At 38.6% G+C, this 19,465-nt stretch overlaps 1 protein-coding gene across 4 annotated transcripts in view; it reads left to right on the forward strand.

The window, feature by feature from the left end:
- Positions 1-19,133, forward strand: part of nmo (serine/threonine-protein kinase nemo) — a 122,903-nt gene extending 103,770 nt beyond the window's left edge. Inside the window, exons 5-11 of one of the 4 annotated variants that reach the window (XM_088257859.1) lie at positions 8,534-8,702; positions 9,331-9,457; positions 10,451-10,642; positions 11,021-11,297; positions 11,863-11,956; positions 13,897-13,993; positions 17,460-17,597. In XM_088257859.1, coding sequence (XP_088113985.1) covers positions 8,534-8,702; positions 9,331-9,457; positions 10,451-10,642; positions 11,021-11,297; positions 11,863-11,956; positions 13,897-13,990 — 953 coding nt within the window. In that variant the 3' untranslated portion in view covers positions 13,991-13,993; positions 17,460-17,597. Of the gene's footprint in view, positions 1-8,533; positions 8,703-9,330; positions 9,458-10,450; positions 10,643-11,020; positions 11,298-11,862; positions 12,016-13,896; positions 13,994-17,459 lie in introns of those variants that run through there. The other 3 variants (XR_015837357.1, XR_015837358.1, XM_088257860.1) reach the window with 3 other exon arrangements.
- The last annotated feature ends 332 nt before the right edge of the window (positions 19,134-19,465 follow it).

Below are 19,465 nucleotides of genomic sequence, written 5' to 3' on the forward strand. Positions count from 1 at the left end.
CTATGTTATAAAGCAAATTTGTCTAGCTTCCCACTAGTCTGCTGATGTCAACTATATGTGAAAATCACCATAAAGTTATTATTTTATTATATTCCATTATTTATTAATTTTTTAATAAATAATGGATTTATTAATTTTCTTTTATATACATTTCAATTCTTATCATTTCATTAATTATTATGTTATGTAATATAACTTATATTACATGATAAGATTAATAAATATTACAACAGAGGTATTTATTAAAGTAAAAAAAAAGAGTTAAATTTAAATTGATAAATTTCTCCGTTTTGCTTGGAATGGAGATACCCCCGCTGAACCTAGTACAGCAGCGCTCACCGTCGTGTGTTTGTTTTTCCTGTACTTTTACGATATTTTGGTATATGTACTATTTACGTCGAGTTATTTTATGAACACGCCTCAAAGGCTGTAAAACTTTACTTCCTACTTGGTTACACCAGATAAGGAAAATAAAACAAGAACGCCATTTGTACTTGCTGCTACAGTGCATACAGTATCCTCTAAACGGCCACACTGCATTGAAGCCACGATCATCGCTCCTTCGCATCAATATAGAAACATTTAATATTAATCCTAATTTCGCCGGGATTGCACCGAATCGATTTAAACACTATGTATGTAGTTTTTTTACCTCAAATTGGACGTTTTGAAAACCAAATTGGACGCCTTACAAATCAAATTAGACGTTGTATGGTATTTCATAAAAAAAGTAAAAAAAAAAAAATATCTACTGATTCAAAGTAAAATTAAAATTTTTGTCTGAAAACTTGAGTAGGTTCGCAACGCGCGCACATACTATGACAGCGCGTCGCACAGGCTTGCCAACTTGACGACTAACACACTTACTAATAAATTATGTGGGCAGGTCGGCTGTCCTAATTTAAAACACAATAAGGGACATTTTTTTTGTAGTACGTTTTTTTGCATTTTTGGACTAAGTAGAATCTACTTAGTCCAAAAATGCAAAAAAAAACATACTACAAAAAAATGTTCCTTACTGTGTTTTGAGTTTGGACAGCCGAGGTATTCATACTCTCGGTATACGAGTATGTAGTACTATTAATATGAAAATATTTTTAAAATTTCCAATTTTTTTATGTACGGCGGGGGTATGTACGAGGAGATGCACGAATGTGGAAGAGGCGAAGAATGTTTACATAGGCAGGGTGATGTGTGTCGTTCTATTCTCTCTGCCTACCTCTGCGGAGAAGCAGCGCGATGGTTAATTAGTTAGTAAGTTATACTTACGCACATTGCAACGGGAATGTAATGAATTCGGGCGTTTTCAAGTAGTTTTCAAATATTGTTAACACAATATTATAAAATGTTTATGCATCAGGAAGCGGTGGAATTACTCGGCGCTGAAATAAATATTTTTACCAGCTGACGCGTATTTTTCAGTATTGTTTACATTTCGTGCAGTATGTACTACGTATTTATGAAATAATAATAATAATAAAACCCGTTTTCTTTTCCGGCCATTGTGATCGTCGCTATCCCGAGTGCAGCAAGCACCGGAGGGAAGTGAGCGGACGGCCAATGCCGGCCTTTTATCTTATTTTTAGAGCTAACGGTACTACCGCTTCTTCACGCAGACACTCGCGCCTGGTCCTTGCTCGCGGAGATGTAAGATCGCCGTGTTGGAAACGTGGTCGAGTGGGAAATGCGATGACTGAACGTTTTCTGCAAGTGCCTCAGCACTGCTCCGTGTCTGTCTGCTGTGCTGGTCGGGGTTGTGGAGGTGCCTCTGTACCGACCAACGTCGGGTTGGAATCGGATCTAGCCGACTACCTGAACTAACTGACTACTAATCCCTGCACTGCTATAAACTTGTTGGTGCTTTTAAAAATTTGTATTTTTTTAGATTGGCAGTATAAGGATATTTAAAGCTATCGAATGTTAATTCACAGTAAAATAATATTTAATTTATCACATCAGTATCACATCTTTTTTTACGTATAAAGATTTTCTAGGCTATTGAGTTATCTTTTTTTGGATTTATAATATGCTATTGAATAATTTATTACTAAACTACACTTTTTTTTATAAGTTTGGACCCGGTATCCAATAGGATATTATCACTCGGGAGGAATATCTAACTTAAAATACTCAACCTATGAAAGATTGTGTGAGACTCGTTTTGTGTTTATAACAGCCGATATAATCAATATTTTCATTCATCATTTTCTTTTGCCAAAATTCACCCTCGTAAAAACGTTGTTTTCGTAAGTTGGTAATGAATGACGTCACAGAAACGAATCCACACTACTACTACAGTATTGCAGCTCTATAAAGTAGATACATAAAGGGATACGCCCCAACACACCCGATGAAGTAAAATTCCGTTTTTCGTTTTATTCAAATATCTCATGTTTAAACCTTAATATCTCCCTTACTTCTCCACAGATTTCAATAAGAATGTTACCGATAGCCTTGTGATTTTTTCATATTAATTTATTAGCCAATAATAACACATGAGAATGATCCATTATGACGGAGACCATGCGACAATACTACAACCTTGTCCTTTACGGATTGCGGACTTCTAGTCAGTTTATTATATAAAGTCTATGCGGACTTCTAGTCAGTTTATTATATAAAGTCTAGGAATATCGACCGAATCTGTAGTGTAGTAAATATCTGCATTACACTCGTTCCTCTGGCGTCGGCTGTTGACGTTTTCACGGGGCAAGGCGACCCCTAATAATGTCTGACGCTATTTGCGATCGCGCGTTGAAAACGATATGACACGAGGTTCAAAGGCGTTCACTCCATCGCTGTCCTGTTCCCCGGGAATGCGTAAATAAATCCTTCGCTACACGAAACTTGGGAACTCACCGCCGCCTTTGACAATAATAATATGCGTTGAGACAGAACTTCAACGATTTTCCGTTAGGGATAAATTTATGACTCCTTCGTTCTTTATTATGAAGTTTCTTGGCTGGTTTGTATTGAAGCGAGCGAGCGCGTGTTAATAATATCCTGTTTTCGATGGTATTCTGTGTTGTAGGGGTCAGTCAGCGCAGAGCACTGAGCACTATGCAGCACAATAGCACGTCAACGAAGTAATATTTAATTTACATAGTTATCAAAGAGATTACAATTTAATTAATTTGGTAGACATTTCTATTTTGAACATATTTTAATACTAGTTTCGTTGTGCCTCTCCAATAAAGAGACTAAGCTCTTGTGTTCGAAGAGAGACTTACACTTCTTTATTGTTTATATAGGGTCCGCCAAATAACTTTTTTTTTTTGAAAAAAGGGCGCAAAACATCGAGTGTAGCTTCGGCTGTGTGGCACGTAGCGCCGTCCTGTTGAAACCAAATGTTGCCAATATCCTCCTCTTCAATTTTTGTGAACAAAAATCCGTTCAACATGGCCCGATAACGATCGCCATTGACTGTAACGGCCACTCCTTGCTCATTTTCAAAGAAAAATGGCCCAATTATGCCTCTGGACCAAAATCCGCACCAAACAGTGACTCGTTTTGGGTGTACCGGCTTTTCAATGTATGCGTGCGGGTTTTCTGTGCCCCAAATACGACAATTTTGCTTGTTTACATACCCGCCAAGATCAAAATGAGCTTCATCCGAAAAGATGATTTTTTTGGCAAAATCGGCATCTTCTGTAAGTCGATCGCAGGCCCACTCAGCGAAGCGAAAACGCATTGGATGGTCAGTTGGCTTCAACTCCTGAACCAATTGGACTTTGTATGGCGTCATACCAAGGTCTTTATGCAAAATTCGTCTCAATGATGTCTCCGAAATGTTCAATTGTTGAGAACGACGGTGAATTGATGTTGATGGCGCTTCACGCACACTTTCTGCCACAACATCGATATTCTCGGGTGTACGCACTGTTTTTGGCTTTTCACGCTTTGGTTTATCGATGAGGATGCCAGTTTCTTTCACTTTTTTCACAAGATAACGAACATACGGAGCTGACGGTGCTTCTCTTCTTCCAAAAACCGTACGCAATTTTCGCACACATTCTGCAACATTACCATGATTTTCAAAGTAATGTCGCAATATTTCCCAGCGTTGTTCAAGCGTATACACAACCATATTCGCTCAGCGGAAGGATAAAACTAATTATCTGTCAAATCAGACATGAGCTAAGTGTTACCATTCACGAAATAAGCACTAGTTGAAAAAAAAAACTTTAGATGGCGGACCCTTTACTTACGAATGATATATTAGTTTTTTGTATTTTTTTTTCATTTTCTTCAAACCCTTATCCGCACCCCAATGGTGCTTAGGGCACTGCATCATATAAACGCAGTATTATCTTGATTGTTAACGTATGAAGAAAAGGTGACCAGACCTCGCTTTATGTACCAGTCCAGGGTAATATTGAATAACCATTAGGGCGCTTGTCCACCACTCTGAATTCCGTGTAATTCCGTGTTATTTTACCGTCCGGCACGTCAGTTATCGTTTTAAAACGACGATTGGCTTGTGCTTTTGTCCATCTTTCTTCGGATCGGAGCTCTTGATCGGTGCGTGAACACGTTGCGCGTAAATTCGATCACGCTAAACTGTCGTAGTCGTTTTAATTTTTCAAAACCGGACTGCCGGACGGTGAAATCCCGTGTAGTGGACAAACGCCCTTACAGTGAAAAAATCACTTATGTTTATTTAACCTCCTCCCCTCTGGGAATCGAACCCGGGACCTCTAGAACGGTAGCTAAACGTGCTGACTATTACATTACGGAGGCGGACAATTTTTAAAATTTTACACGTATCAGAGGCATTTAATTTATTTTAAAGAATTTAAATTGTTTTCAAAGACATACTGGTTTGTTGATCCATTCTCTCTGCCTACCTCTTCGGAAAAGCGGCCCGATGATTAGCTAGTTGAGTCGAGAGACTCGTAGCGCGGTATTTGTAACACGCCCGGTATATTTTCAATTTGAAGGAGTTCGTGACCCGAGCACAAATTACCCCCGAACGCCTCAAAAAGCCGCCGCACGGTTTGAAAGGTTCCGAGTAATTTGTAGAGGCGTCCTCACAAAACTGGTTTAGGACGCGCAGGAACGGGCCGGCTCCGGGCTCTCCTCGGGAGCCTGGCGCGCTGCACGCCGATGCAGGCCTGTCTCTAGCCTCTAGCCTCTAGACTCTTGCCTCCAGCCCAATACATCTCGTCAGCGACTGGTCACCATTTGGAGTCCGACATTCCGAACTTTAACACGTTCATTTTTTATTTATTTTTTATTTGTATACATTTATTTGAATTACAATTTATACATAAGTATATAGAACTTTTTTTGGCAGAGACTCACCAAGCCACCTTGTGGGTCTTGTCGGTGGAGTTCTTTTTTAATACATTTTTTTATTGTTTTTAACGATTTTAACCTAATATACACACAAAAGAGTGAAAAATATTAATAATATAAACATTTTACAATTTTCATAAAATTAACTCTTGATCTTTACTCATTCCTTTATTTTGCCTTTGTTCCATATTTTATTTTGACCTCTAACCTCCGTCGGCAACAAATAAAAAATTTTCGGAACGATATATTGCAGTGTTCGACTCCCATATTTATTGTTAATTATTGGGACTATCAAACCTTCGTTGTGTGTAAATCGTGTATCATGGTTGTGTACTAAAGGATTTCGATATTTTTGTCTAGTTTGTTGTTCAACGATGATACTCATCCACAATTAGTCTGATAGTTTTTAAAACTGCGCCATATAACCAGTGGTGGGATTCAGCCGGATCGCAGCGGTTCGCTAGGACCGGTGCTTAATTTTTTTAGAGTTATATTGAAAGCTGTCCCACCGCATGCTCAGATCTGATACAGAAGCATCTAGGCTTTCTGACAGATCTGCTCTTGCAAAGCAATTTAAAAAAAAAACTATGTTGCGAAATTTATTGAAAATGTGAAACAATATAAAATTGTATCCCGATTTTATTACTTTTTAATTTTTAGATCTCGCCGAACCGGTCCTTAACCCTTTGTTGTCACACAATATTTCGATTGAGATCATGTATCCGGAGCACGTTCGGTTTACTTGGTCGGCCACGTTGTAAAAATATTTGAACCTCACGAAGAGAAAAAAATATTGGAAGATGAAAAATAACAGTGGAAAAATTCAGTTACGTTATTGCACTTAATATAAAGAAGTATCTACTATTATAATTAAAGCATTCTCAGTTGTTATGTGAATGTTCTGTTTATGTGCAGCAGTAAAAACAAATATATTAATAAATGTAAAGACTATTTTTTATATAGGGGGGGGGGGGGTAGAGGCAGTACCTAAAGGGCGAACCGGTTCTTGAAACATTTGAATCCCATCACTGTAAATAACTGACAAAAATTTAAAACTGCGCTCTATGCGTTTATGTTTACCTACTTGCTTAGTAAGGCGCACGTGTTGACACGACTTCTCTTCTTCTTCTAACCCTTATCCGCACCCAATGGTGCACAGGGCACTGTATCGTATTGACGAAGTGTTATCTTGATCGTTACTTACATGAAGGCAAGGTGATCACTCCTGTGCTTCAAAGACAAGTTCAGGGTAATTTTAAATAAATATTATAGTGTAAAATCACCAATATTTATTTTCAACCTCCCCTGGGAATCGAACCCAGGACCTCCAACGCGGTATCTTAACACGCTAACCATTACACCGTTGAGTCGGACTAGAGACAACTATCGTAAAAATGTATATTTTGCACTCGAAAATATTTTTTTTAGAGGTGGGTAAGGTCTGATCATTTTAAAAAATCCACATCAGTGAATCCGTACCCTAATACCAAAACAATGGATCTTTCGATAAGGCCGGATAATTCTTATCACAAATATTATGTTATGATGACTAAGAAATAAATAAAAAGGTTATCAAGGTATTTTACAAATATTTTAAGCCATAAACACAACATAAATATAAGAAAAACACTGTCATTCTATCACTGCGGACAATACACGTATTCGGCCCTCAATACGTTTTTCGACATTATAAAGTACAATTGTGAATTTTTTTTTTACAAATAAAATTCAATGACCAGTGTCTGGATAATCCGCTTCCCGTTTTACCGGACCCCGGAAAAATCGGGAGTGTACTGTATTTTCAACCAAGTGCGACTATTGTTTTGGAAAATACGACTGTAGAGATGTGCCTAATAGGTAATCGTTACTTTTTCGCTTACCCGTTGGGATGGTATTCGTTTATTTTACTTTCCCGCCTTTTTAACTCAAATTTAAACAAAAGAGAAATATTTGCGTTTTTATTATTTACAAAAATACTTCAATTGAATCATGGTAACTTTAAACATAAAGAGTAAATCCACTCACGAGTAGGCATAGGTTATGAAACTTAAAAAGTTGAAGCCTGAGTAGGATCATGATAAGCGGTGTTGCATAAGCCGTAGCTAGATTTCAGAGTCACTTGGACGTTAGGTAATTTAAAAAAATCAATTTCATACTATTTCTGTGAGCCTAAGCGGCTCATTATTAGAAATAATAATAATAATAATAATAAATTTTGATAACTTATATAGCGCCAAAATAGGTATCAAATTGTGGTAGAGTGGGTTCGAGCCGAGAAACTCTGGCTCAAGAGTCCGCGACACTAACTACGGGACCACAACCCGACACGTTAACTATCGATGTCGAATTGTCACGTATTCTTCTCCGTCTTATTCCTCATTACTGAGGGTTGTGGTCTTTGTGGAAGCAATGACGAATATTTCGGTACTTAGAGTGCGCAGCACTCGAAAAATTTGCGCACTATTTTAGCGTTGAATGATTAAATTCGGAAACCGAATTGAGCAACGACTTGTCCTGAAGACGGAGGTACTAGAGTCGGCGTATCTCCCGCACAATGGGTCTCGCAACCTCGCGATTTTTGCGCAAGGCGCGCTTTACAAATTGCGGCCGACTTAGCGCCGGAGCGGAGGTCGCGCCGTCTCTCAATGAAAACGTAAGGTTTCATTTTCTGATTGTTTTCTTTTCGCGGATGTCGAGTGGAAAGTTGAAGCCGATAAGCAATAATCGCCGGATGTCGACGATTATACGAACTTTTAAGTTAGACTGCCGATTATTTCCGCTGCTATATGTATCAATGGATTATTCCATGCAACCAATGATTGTTTTCTTTTATTTTTTTTTCATTTCAAGGTGTTTTAAAAAAAAACTTATTAATATGATATCCTTAATTGATTCGGTAGTCACTTTGTGGTAAAATCTATCCATTTTTAATTTAAGTTTTACTTAGTAAATACCACTATTTTATATAATCTATTGTGACACGTGTTTCGATGCATTCCGTATAATTTTTAAAACCGTATGTGTAGCTAAGTCTCATAGAAACAACTCCTACCCCTTCTTCATCCTTCAACGTCCCAAGGTCACAACTCTAAATTTTAGACTTTAGCTTCTCATATGCTGGTTTAAGTGATCACTTTATACACGTGTAATATTCACCATTCTACCCATGATTGACGCCACAATATTTGAAATTGAACTTTATTTTGACATTAATGTTCTCTCTCTTTATTTTCAGGTCTGAAGTATCTACATTCAGCCCGGATTCTGCACAGAGACATCAAGCCCGGCAACCTGCTGGTCAACAGCAACTGTGTTCTCAAGATCTGCGACTTCGGGCTGGCCAGGGTCGAGGAGCCGGACCACACCAAGAACATGACCCAGGAGGTGGTCACGCAATACTACAGGTAAATACTAAAGTATCTACACCCAGACAACGAGCCCGGCTACCTGCTGGTCGACAGCAACTGTATTCTCAAGATCTGCGACTTCGGGTTGGCCAGAGTCGAGGAGCCGGACCACACCAAGAACATGACCCAGGAGGTGGTCACGCAATACTACAGGTAAATACTAAAGTATCTACACCCAGACAACGAGCCCGGCTACCTGCTGGTCGACAGCAACTGTGTTCTCAAGATCTGCGACTTCGGGTTGGCCAGAGTCGAGGAGCCGGACCACACCAAGAACATGACCCAGGAGGTGGTCACGCAATACTACAGGTAAATACTAAAGTATCTACACCCAGACAACGAGCCCGGCTACCTGCTGGTCGACAGCAACTGTGTTCTCAAGATCTGCGACTTCGGGCTGGCCAGGGTCGAGTAGCCGGACCTTACCAAGAATATGACCCAGGAGGTGGTCACCTCGCCTTCGTACAACTGCCCTATGCACTAGTGTATGGTGTAGGTTGGAGGGGTCAGAATTGTTGTCGAGAGAAACTTCATGGATGTCATGATAAGTTGTTGAAGTTACACTGATGATGGAGGCTGAGTATAATTTAGCGGTCAGTCAATATTGAATGGTACTTTGTTTCAGGGCTCCGGAGATCCTGATGGGGGCGCGGCACTACACCGCGGCAGTGGACGTCTGGTCTGTCGGGTGCATCTTCGGAGAGCTGCTCAGTCGGAGGATACTGTTCCAGGCCCAGAGTCCAGTCCAACAGGTTCACACTCCTCATTCTTATTTTTGAAAAAGCATCTAGTTTCTTGATTGTGTTCAAAAGTCTTATATTATTAATTTCATTATATACATAACTACAGATTATAAATTCCAATAATGTGCATTCACTGAGTTTTCCCGTGCCGTGGTCTTGAGATGAGACATCCACCGTTTAATATAAAAGGAGATGGAAGACTGAGCATCCCAGAGCGTATAACCTGGCATTTTGTTGGCTTAAGTGATCACTTTTTAAACTTGTGTAACATTCACCGTTCTGCCCATTTTTGAACATCCGTATTGCAACTTGTATATACAGTGGTCTTGGATCCCTTTCACATGTATATAATATTGGTGTATTATCCGTTTGGTAAATAATCCAGTGTCTTATAGAAAAAATAATAATGAATTATTTTATGCTTGGCTTAACTACAGTAAATTATTGCTTTTATTATTTTTAAACTTTACACAACTTTTTTTTTACTTTGACAAACACCGGATGAAAGCACCTGATCAGAGGTCCCGGGTTCAAATCCTGGTATTTTTTTTCTGTGATTTTTTTGTGATTTTTATCTCTTGGTCTGTTCATATATTTTTTAACAAACTGGCAAATGATTATTTTTCTAAAAAAATAATGTTGTACATCGTTCTGAACGTGCTTAAATCCTCAAAATAATGCACTCATTTCATAATAGATCAATTCAATGTCTATCTGCTTTACACAAATTTGTTTTTTTTTCAATGCAGTTTGATAATGGTCTCGCGAAAATTAATAAATTCAGTAAAATCATCAATCATGTTTTGATTTATATAAATAAAAACATGATTCAGTGATGTATGTTAGATGTCAACAAGTAGACTTAAGATACTGTATTTTTGTATAAATTCCGAGATAACTATGTTGTTAGAACTGTACATAATGTAAGAACGTAATGGAAGAGATGATACGTTACTAGCATTTATTGGTCATTCTAAAATGTTTAATTTTGGTTTGGTCTAGTTGGAGCTGATAATCGACCTCCTGGGCACGCCCTCTCTGGAGGACATGCGGCGCGCGTGCGAGGGCGCTCGAGCGCACCTGCTGCGCCGCCAGCCGCGTCCGCGGGCGCTGCACGCCCTCTACTCCCTCTCCTCCACGCAGGCCACGCACGAGGCCGTGCACCTGCTCTGCCAGATGCTTGTCTTCAACCCGGTAACTAACCTATCTTCTCCTCTGATGCTAATTTTTACCATTTTATATTGACTAAGAAGATCTTTGTTGTAATAGTTTTACAACATTAGAGTGGAAAGGGTTAACATTACAAAATAGACTGAATTTATTTTAATTTCTACTTACTAGTAGTAGTCATGATTTCAATAATTATAAGGCAAATTTTAAAAACTTACTACTTACTTAAAATAATGGATAAAACCCATAATTATGTACTGACAGCAGTGCTAGCTTGTGTCCCTTGAAGAGAAATACGATTTAGGTGGTATGGACATTAAGTGGGATTGCAATGCGCAAACTATCCAACGCTAATGTATAATCACTACCCTTAGCTATAATTGGATGTTGGTGCATTTGCAGGACAAGCGCATCAACGTGGTGGACGCGTTGGCGCACCCCTACCTGGACGAGGGCCGCCTGCGCTACCACTCGTGCATGTGCAAGTGCTGCTACTACTCGGGAGGCACGGGGGCGGGGGCGGGAGCGGCCGGTGCGGGCGCAGCCGCGGGCGCAGCGGGCAGCGCCCCCGCCGCCGCGCCCGCCATGCGCCAGTACACGCTCGAGTTCGAGCCCGTCACCGCCATACCCTTCACCGACACCTGGGAGAAGAAGCTCACCTCGGTCCATCAGGTCAAAGGTATTACCTGGAAGGGGGATCATAACCTACTATTTATTTTACTATAAACTCTTTACATGGTCAGGGTTTGTCACCTGCTGAAATGTCTGCAAATAAGAATTTTGTCACACAACGGCATAATAACCGGAGAAAAAGAAAATAAACATGATTTTATAAGAAGTTTTATTATATTTTTGTGCACAGTTGTATCAACATGTCCAATGGACAAAATTAGACTAATTGGTCAAACAAACTACAAAATGAAAAAAATTTAAAGTAAGATTTTTTTATAACTTTAAAACTTATTATTTTAAAACTTATTTTGTAAAAAAGTTTTTTTAGAACCCAAAATCAAGTATTACAGTAAATTTTATTAAAGATTAATCACGTAATGGACTATGGACAAAAATTTTACACTAGGCTATTTATTTATCATTTCTTTGTTATGCGTTCGCAAACAAATATGTAGAGTGATTAAAACCTCAAATTGTTCTCCTGCAAAGAATGCATATTGGTTCCTTCGATACGCGTGGAATTGTGAATGCGTTTCCTTGACACGGTGGGTTGTTCCGCTTGATGGTTACAGAGGAAATGCACAAGTTCATCGCGGAGCAGCTGCAGACCAGCAGAGTACCGCTGTGCATCAACCCGCAGTCCGCGGCCTTCAAGAGCTTCGCAAGGTAAGCGGTACCACCACTACCAGCCACCACCACACCACCACCACCGGCCACCGCAATAGGTGAATAATCCCTTAAAGAGAATCAACTGTCAATACAGCCCGAGATACCGACGCCAACTCTCTCGGGTCTGACGCTTGCCATTGGAAATCGCTTTTAAATACGTCTATCCGTACGGACAGTCCTCACTCGACGACCGCATCCAACTGCCAAGTTGCAAACTTGTCACACGCGTCATCTCTCTGAGCCCAGCAACGCAGTATAACCATGCATTCTTGGTGCAGTAGACACATCTTCAAGAGACAGACACTGATACAGCTTTTGGACCCTCCTTAACTTGTCTCCGCGTCTTTGATTTTTGCTCCTGTACGCAGAGCTCTTTTCAATAATTCATAAACACTTCTATAGACATATATATGTCAGCTTACAAAGTATTATTGACATTATAAAAATCTTTATTTTGTATATAAACTATAAGTTATAAATAAATAACCTAGCTCCAAACAAAATTAAATAACAATAATAAAAAAAAACAGTTTGTATCATATTGCCTCACATCAATTTGCCAGTGATTGCATTGATTGAGAAATCAAAATGTATGTTCAATTAACAACAAAATACTCATAAAACGGTTATAAATTAAGGAATAATGGTTAAAAAAATTTCATAATAAGTATTAAATCACATTATACAACTAAGGGATGGTTCATATTCCACGCACATTACTCACTTCAGTAGTTTCTGCAAAATAAAAATAAAATTCACACACTCCACATAAAAATATGAATTTTTCATCACATCAGGCAATTTGTAAGATGTTACTAGAAATATGTTTAGAGTTTGCTTTCAAGAAATTTTGAATTAAAAAATGAATGAAATGATATAAATATAAGGGTGAAAACTAAACGGCATATACACCGCATTTCCGGCTTGTTCAGCAAATTGCCAAGACATGCCCTCCGCAGAGACAGAGTTAATTTTGCTCTAATCTCATGGATGAGGAGACAATAGGTGTTATTGTTCCCAATCGGCAAATAAAAAACTCGAGACTTCTAAACTTTATTTTGATAATATTTTTTTTTTTACTGATGCAAACTGAACAAAGCTGTAAGGTGTCTTTTCTCCGCTAATGATGATGGGACCCAGAAATTTTGGCATTTTGATGGGTTTTGCATGTGAGTGGTTATCGAGTGAGGTCGTGTCGAGTGAGGTCGTGTCGAGTTTTCCAACCGCAAGATGAACTCCCGTAGTGCCGTCCGCCTCCGGACAGCGGCTGCAGGGAGAGATTGGTGTCCGGAATCTTCCAGCCCTTGATGTATAACTATATAATGAATGTAATTTTCACAGATTATGGAGAGATTGTGTACGACACGATATGTGGCTACATTTCTAGTTAACTATCCGACGATACTTGGTTCTTGCGATGTGCCTGTATGCTATAAACGTGTTGTGATCCGCATTCATTGGGTGGGTTTCCGCAGAGGGTCGGTTCCTATCTGAAACTCGGCCTCGTTCGCACTCCGGTTTCTCTAACTCTACCTCTCCTCTTGTTAATTGTCCCCTAGTTATGTTCTGCACCGAGGTGTTGCGCGACGGCGCGTAATGTCTAGCTTACCAGCCGCTAGCATCTGGCCGCTAGCCTCTGGCCGCTAGCCTCTGGCCGCTAGTCCCTAGCCTAGTCTATGTTGGTTCTCTGTTCCCGGCAGCCCCTCCCCCCGTTCATCCCCCCTCCCGCCCCGTCTCGTAGTTAGCCCAATTTACATGTTTGGTGTCCGCCAGTTGTGATTTGTCCAGTAGCTAGTTAGCAAGTAATGATGATGAGCCGCATGGATTGTTGTCCTCTCGCTTTGCGTCCGCGTCTACTGTGCACTTGTGTCATCAACCCTCTTGAAACGGTCGGCAATGAAGCGTGATACTACATGTAGGTGTTATCCCTTGGCCAGTTTCAGGGCGCACCCGAAACCAAAAGTTTGTTCCCCCTTCAAGACTGCAGCCAAAGTTCTCTTTTCCCCCGTGATCTTTCTGTGTGCCGCGTGACAGGTTAGTGTCCTTGTGATGGGTGCCGCATCCCGCATACTACATATAGTCCTGGTAGCCTACTTCTAACCGAACACTGAATGCCTCTTTCAAAAGGGTTGATTGTACTAATAGCTCCCTCTCGCCCTCCCCTCTCCCCTCTCCCCCCTGCTTCCCCGGCGCGTAGACTCTGTACCGACCCGTGGTGTTGCTGTGTTGTCTTGCATGTCGTATTGGGGTTGTTGCCTGCGGTTCACTCACTGTCGTAGGATACATCTTCCTTAATATTATTCTTCATTTCTAGGACCGCCACGTCGTCAGCCGTGGCCAATTTATCGTATTACATTTTTACAGATATTGTCGGTGTTTGAATCAACCTTATTTATGTTTTTTATTTTATTTTTATTATTACTAAAATGCAGTCGATATTCCATTTTACAATCATCAGTATCTTTGTTGCAATATCACTCGGTCTCATAACTCCAATACTCAATAACGAGTGACATATTTTGTCATCTTCTAGTTTCCTTTTTCATATTTTCAATTATTATCATAGCTTTTGTTGATTAGTACTTAATCCCAAATAGCTGATAATTTATATTGCAAAATGGAGTAATGTCCTGCTATATTGTATTTCATTTTATAGTTGATTTTTTTTCAAACCAGCATGCATTTTTGTGTAAATTATAGTAAAATTATTTTAAACATTCATAATCCAATAAATAGAAGTTTGAAAATGGTAACAAAGAATGGGGGAAGTCCATCCACATCTATTATTTATTTTCCTTCATATATTGGAAGGAAACGAGTTTGAAAAATAATTGTTTATAGTATATTTTGATAACACTTGTTTTTAATTTAAGTTTTACTCGGTAAATATCACTATTTACCAAGTAAAACTTAAATGAAAAATGGATACATTTACCACAAAGTGATTGACAAATAAATTAATGAAACGATTATACTCCCACTCACTTTTGACGACCGTTTATTATTATGATGATATTCATTAAAGAAAATTATGTTGTGTTGTCGGAGGTGTTTATTTTGTAGAACTCTTCAACACACTCACGGTAATGATAGCTATACAACACCCTGTATGGGGAAGATGATTACAAACTATTATGTGATGGCTAGAGATAAAATGTCATAGTTAAAAATTTCACATATTTTAGTTGTTTTGATGATTATTAAAAAAATATTAAGCTTGTTTTTATATTTGTCTTTATTAGTGATTCTTATGTAAAAAGAGCATTGAAAACATGTTAGTAAAACACTTTTGTTTGTGATAACTCGCTTCATTGAAGTAGATTAAATGATCAATCATTAGTAGACCCAATTACTGCTTTTTGCCCTAGATAGAAGTTTGTTCATCATCTAGAAAATTCTATTTGAAATCACCTCATCTGAGTTTTTTTCCACTTCAGTTACCGTTTTCACACCTCTAATATGTATTTAAAAAATTTCATACATTAAAATTGAATTATGTTGAGTTTACTTGTTTTTTTTACCAAATACTGCAGGTAAAATTAATTTATCTTTTTACTAAGTTTATTCTCGTATAGTATATGGTGACAGTTATTTTCTTTATAGTAAAAAATTATAAATCATTATTAATTATACCTGCATTAATTTTTATTTCTAATCAATTTCAATATTTGTCGACTTGGCATGATTTCTTTCTAATCTGATGTTTGTGTGCAAATTATCCCACGCAGATACGTGATGTTGATGACATACTAGAAGAGAATATAAGCAGTTTTCTAATCTTAATTTTGGAGAGTCAAAAAGTTAGTTTTATTCTACCATTGACAAGGTCTATGATGCAGGCAGTATCCAAACTCCTATTTTGAAATCTTAGAATTTTTACTTAAGCATCAATATTCATTTCCATAGCGATTGTTTAATCTCAATACAATCTCAATTGTTTATATTCATTCCAGCATTTTCACAAAAGAAGACTCGATTTATGGATTAATAAATTATGAGAATATGTAAAGTGAATGAATGTTGATACAGATTTCTGATGTGAATGTTGATCGATGAATGTTGAAACCGTAGAAGGCCCAAGTCTCGCGTGATATGATGTACGGTCTTCACACGTTCCATTGCGAGTAATGCTCTGTATTTGTGTACCATTTGGAGAGTGATTTTTCAAAAGGAGCTATTTTGTTGTTGGATTACGTTCGTAATGTCTTATCTTTTAATGATAATAATAATGAACGACTGAACAGTTCAATTTGTGTTATTTTGTACCATAAATTGAAAACTGTAAAGGGGCGATGCGATAAAAAATAGCTTCACAAAAAAACAAAAAGTTAAAATAAAAGTAATTACTACATGTTGGAAGTAATTGACGGGTGTGTATGAGGAGGTGCATAGATGTGGATGATTCTAAGTAAAATAAAAGTAATTACTACATGTTGGAAGTAATTGACGGGTGTGTATGAGGAGGTGCATAGATGTGGATGATTCTAAGTAAAATAAAAGTAATTACTACATGTTGGAAGTAATTGACGGGTGTGTATGAGGAGGTGCATAGATGTGGATGATTCTAAGTAAAATAAAAGTAATTACTACATGTTGGAAGTAATTGACGGGTGTGTATGAGGAGGTGCATAGATGTGGATGATTCTAAGTAAAATAAAAGTAATTACTACATGTTGGAAGTAATTGACGGGTGTGTATGAGGAGGTGCATAGATGTGGATGATTCTAAGTAAAATAAAAGTAATTACTACATGTTGGAAGTAATTGACGGGTGTGTATGAGGAGGTGCATAGATGTGGATGATTCTAAGTAAAATAAAAGTAATTACTACATGTTGGAAGTAATTGACGGGTGTGTATGAGGAGGTGCATAGATGTGGATGATTCTAAGTAAAATAAAAGTAATTACTACATGTTGGAAGTAATTGACGGGTGTGTATGAGGAGGTGCATAGATGTGGATGATTCTAAGTAAAATAAAAGTAATTACTACATGTTGGAAGTAATTGACGGGTGTGTATGAGGAGGTGCATAGATGTGGATGATTCTAAGTAAAATAAAAGTAATTACTACATGTTGGAAGTAATTGACGGGTGTGTATGAGGAGGTGCATAGATGTGGATGATTCTAAGAATGCTTTCAAAACCGAGTGTGGTTAATTTAAATTTAAATTAATTTCGTCAGAAAAAATTCTAAAAAATCATGGTTTTCAACCCCCGCCTTCTTGTTTATATAACGTAGAATTGTTCTTGTTTAAATAGCTTGTTTAGCCTCCTACCAGTCTGATGATGTTGGTAACTACGAAATGTATGCGGAAAAACTAAACAGTTGTTATTTGAAATGCAGTTTCACCAAGTTGTATCGATACAAAACTTAAATCTTATCTCGTGAAATGTTTGAAGGGGGATAATTTGCACCAGGGTATCAGATGAGTATTCCGCGAGCCGTTAGTGTCAGTCAGAGTGGAAGTGGAAGGGGAGTGATGAGCGTGTTTGTGTTGCAGCTCCACGGTGGCGCACCCCTCGGAGCTGCCCCCCTCGCCGCACCAGTGGGACTGACAGCGCCCCCCGAGCCCCAACAACAACTCGCAGCTGTGCGACTGCGCCTTATGAACGCTCCCCACGTAACCCGCAAACTGCGGCTCCGCACTCCAGTTACTTAAAACATTTTGTACAATACCACATCTTACCTCATCACAATTATAGTGTTAAGGAATGTAACAGTGTAAGTGTTCTCCGAGACTAAGTGAACCGTTTTTATTTGGACAGGAAGTGCGACAGGGAAAATGTATCTACAAATAACATTATTTTTCTCTGGAAATGTGACGCCATTTTGTTTCCACAGTGGCGAACTAGTAAGCGGTGGCCGTGTTACTTGTAACCGTCGCTTGCGCTATTGTAACCGTTGTTCACGTTACTCGTAACCCAAGTTCGCATTGTTTGCGTTACTCGTAACCTTCACTCGTGTTATTGATAACCATTCTGTGTTACTTGTAACCGGCGATTGTATTACCTGTAACCAATATTAATTCGTAGGTTAACAACATGTTACTTGTAACCGACGCTCGTATCGCTTGTGGCCGATATTGATTTGTAGGTTCGCAGAATACCGACTCTTGCGTTACTTGTAACCGACGCTCGGGTTTGCTGATTTCCATTAGCGAGATAATTGAAACAGTAGGAGTCTAGTTTAGAGATAGGCGGATGGAGCTAATGTTCATCGCTGCCTCTCGATAGTGAAAATGTAGCCTTAAGTAATATCCGTGTCTCATTTTGTCTTTTCTTTTCATCGATAGACTGATCGAGGCAATTGTGAATCGACTATTTTTTTATTATTATTTCGGACTGTACGAATAGATGAGATGTTACAGCTCGAGTATTGCGATGACCGGTCTCGTGACCCGTCACGGAGACGAAGAAAGGAAGCGACGCTAAAATTAGTTTATCTTTCTTGAATATTAACCGACAGGAGGAGCGTAAAGTATACAGTTTTATTATGTATACTAAATAAATAATGATCGTTTGTGTATGTATTGAATTGTGTGTTCCGATATGTTTATTTAGGCTGTGCTCTGACAACTGCAATGTTCGACGGTTTATTTCCCTAAATTTAATTAGACATCAATTATAATTTTGATTCAAAGACTTGTAGAGTGAGAACTACAAATGTAACGTCGGTTCGGTGGCCGTAGTAGTTCTTCGTGAAATGTGTATAAATATAACGTCACAGCCTACAGAATAGTTTATTTTTTAAGGCGTGCATTTTTTCAATGTACAAAATTTAGTCGTTAAGTATATAAAAATGTGTATATATTGTGATCGGGTCGCTGTGTTTAGTGAAATTTGCCGGCAGCGGCATTCGTAGCGGCAGCCGAGGCGTCGCCGCCGGTACTGTCAGACTTCCAGAGATCTCTTAATTAGTTAAGGTCCGAGCGATTGGCAGATTGGCGGATTACTTCACGGCAGGCGTCGTGTATGTATAGTGGCAGTAGTTAGGTTACGGCCTTCGGGACGCCGCAGACCGGAGAGTTGGCGTACCACTTGGTCCCGGGCGCCGTAAGGACACATTTCTGACTAGACTTTACTATATTTTATATGTGCTTTTTCTATGTAAATCAATCGGGGTCTATCCGTGTGACGTGACACCAACTTCATAATAAAAATATACGCATAATAAACCTTTTGGCTTTTTTATTTTTCTTTCATTTGCTCTATTTATTTGTTTTTGTTGTTTCTTTAACGCTCGGGGCTTAATCACAAATACTATTGCAGTCATAAGTATTATAACTTACTCGATCTTAATAGATATAGAGAATGAAATATGGAGGGCATTTAAAGGAAATTTCGACTTTTCGTCGATACACAAATTCTGCCCATCATTGGACAACCATATTTACTCTTTTTTTTTATATTTGTAATATATCTTTGTGCTAAGGGCAGAGAGTTTGAGCATCGCTTGTTCAATTTCTATGAAAGTTTTGGGATGTAGTTACTCAAAATATGAATTTTT

The sequence above is a fragment of the Brachycentrus maculatus genome, unplaced genomic scaffold (assembly GCF_059751285.1).
Source record: "Brachycentrus maculatus isolate JH-2025_06_01 unplaced genomic scaffold, ASM5975128v1 h1tg000088l, whole genome shotgun sequence".
Classification (NCBI taxonomy): Eukaryota; Metazoa; Arthropoda; class Insecta; order Trichoptera; family Brachycentridae; genus Brachycentrus; species Brachycentrus maculatus.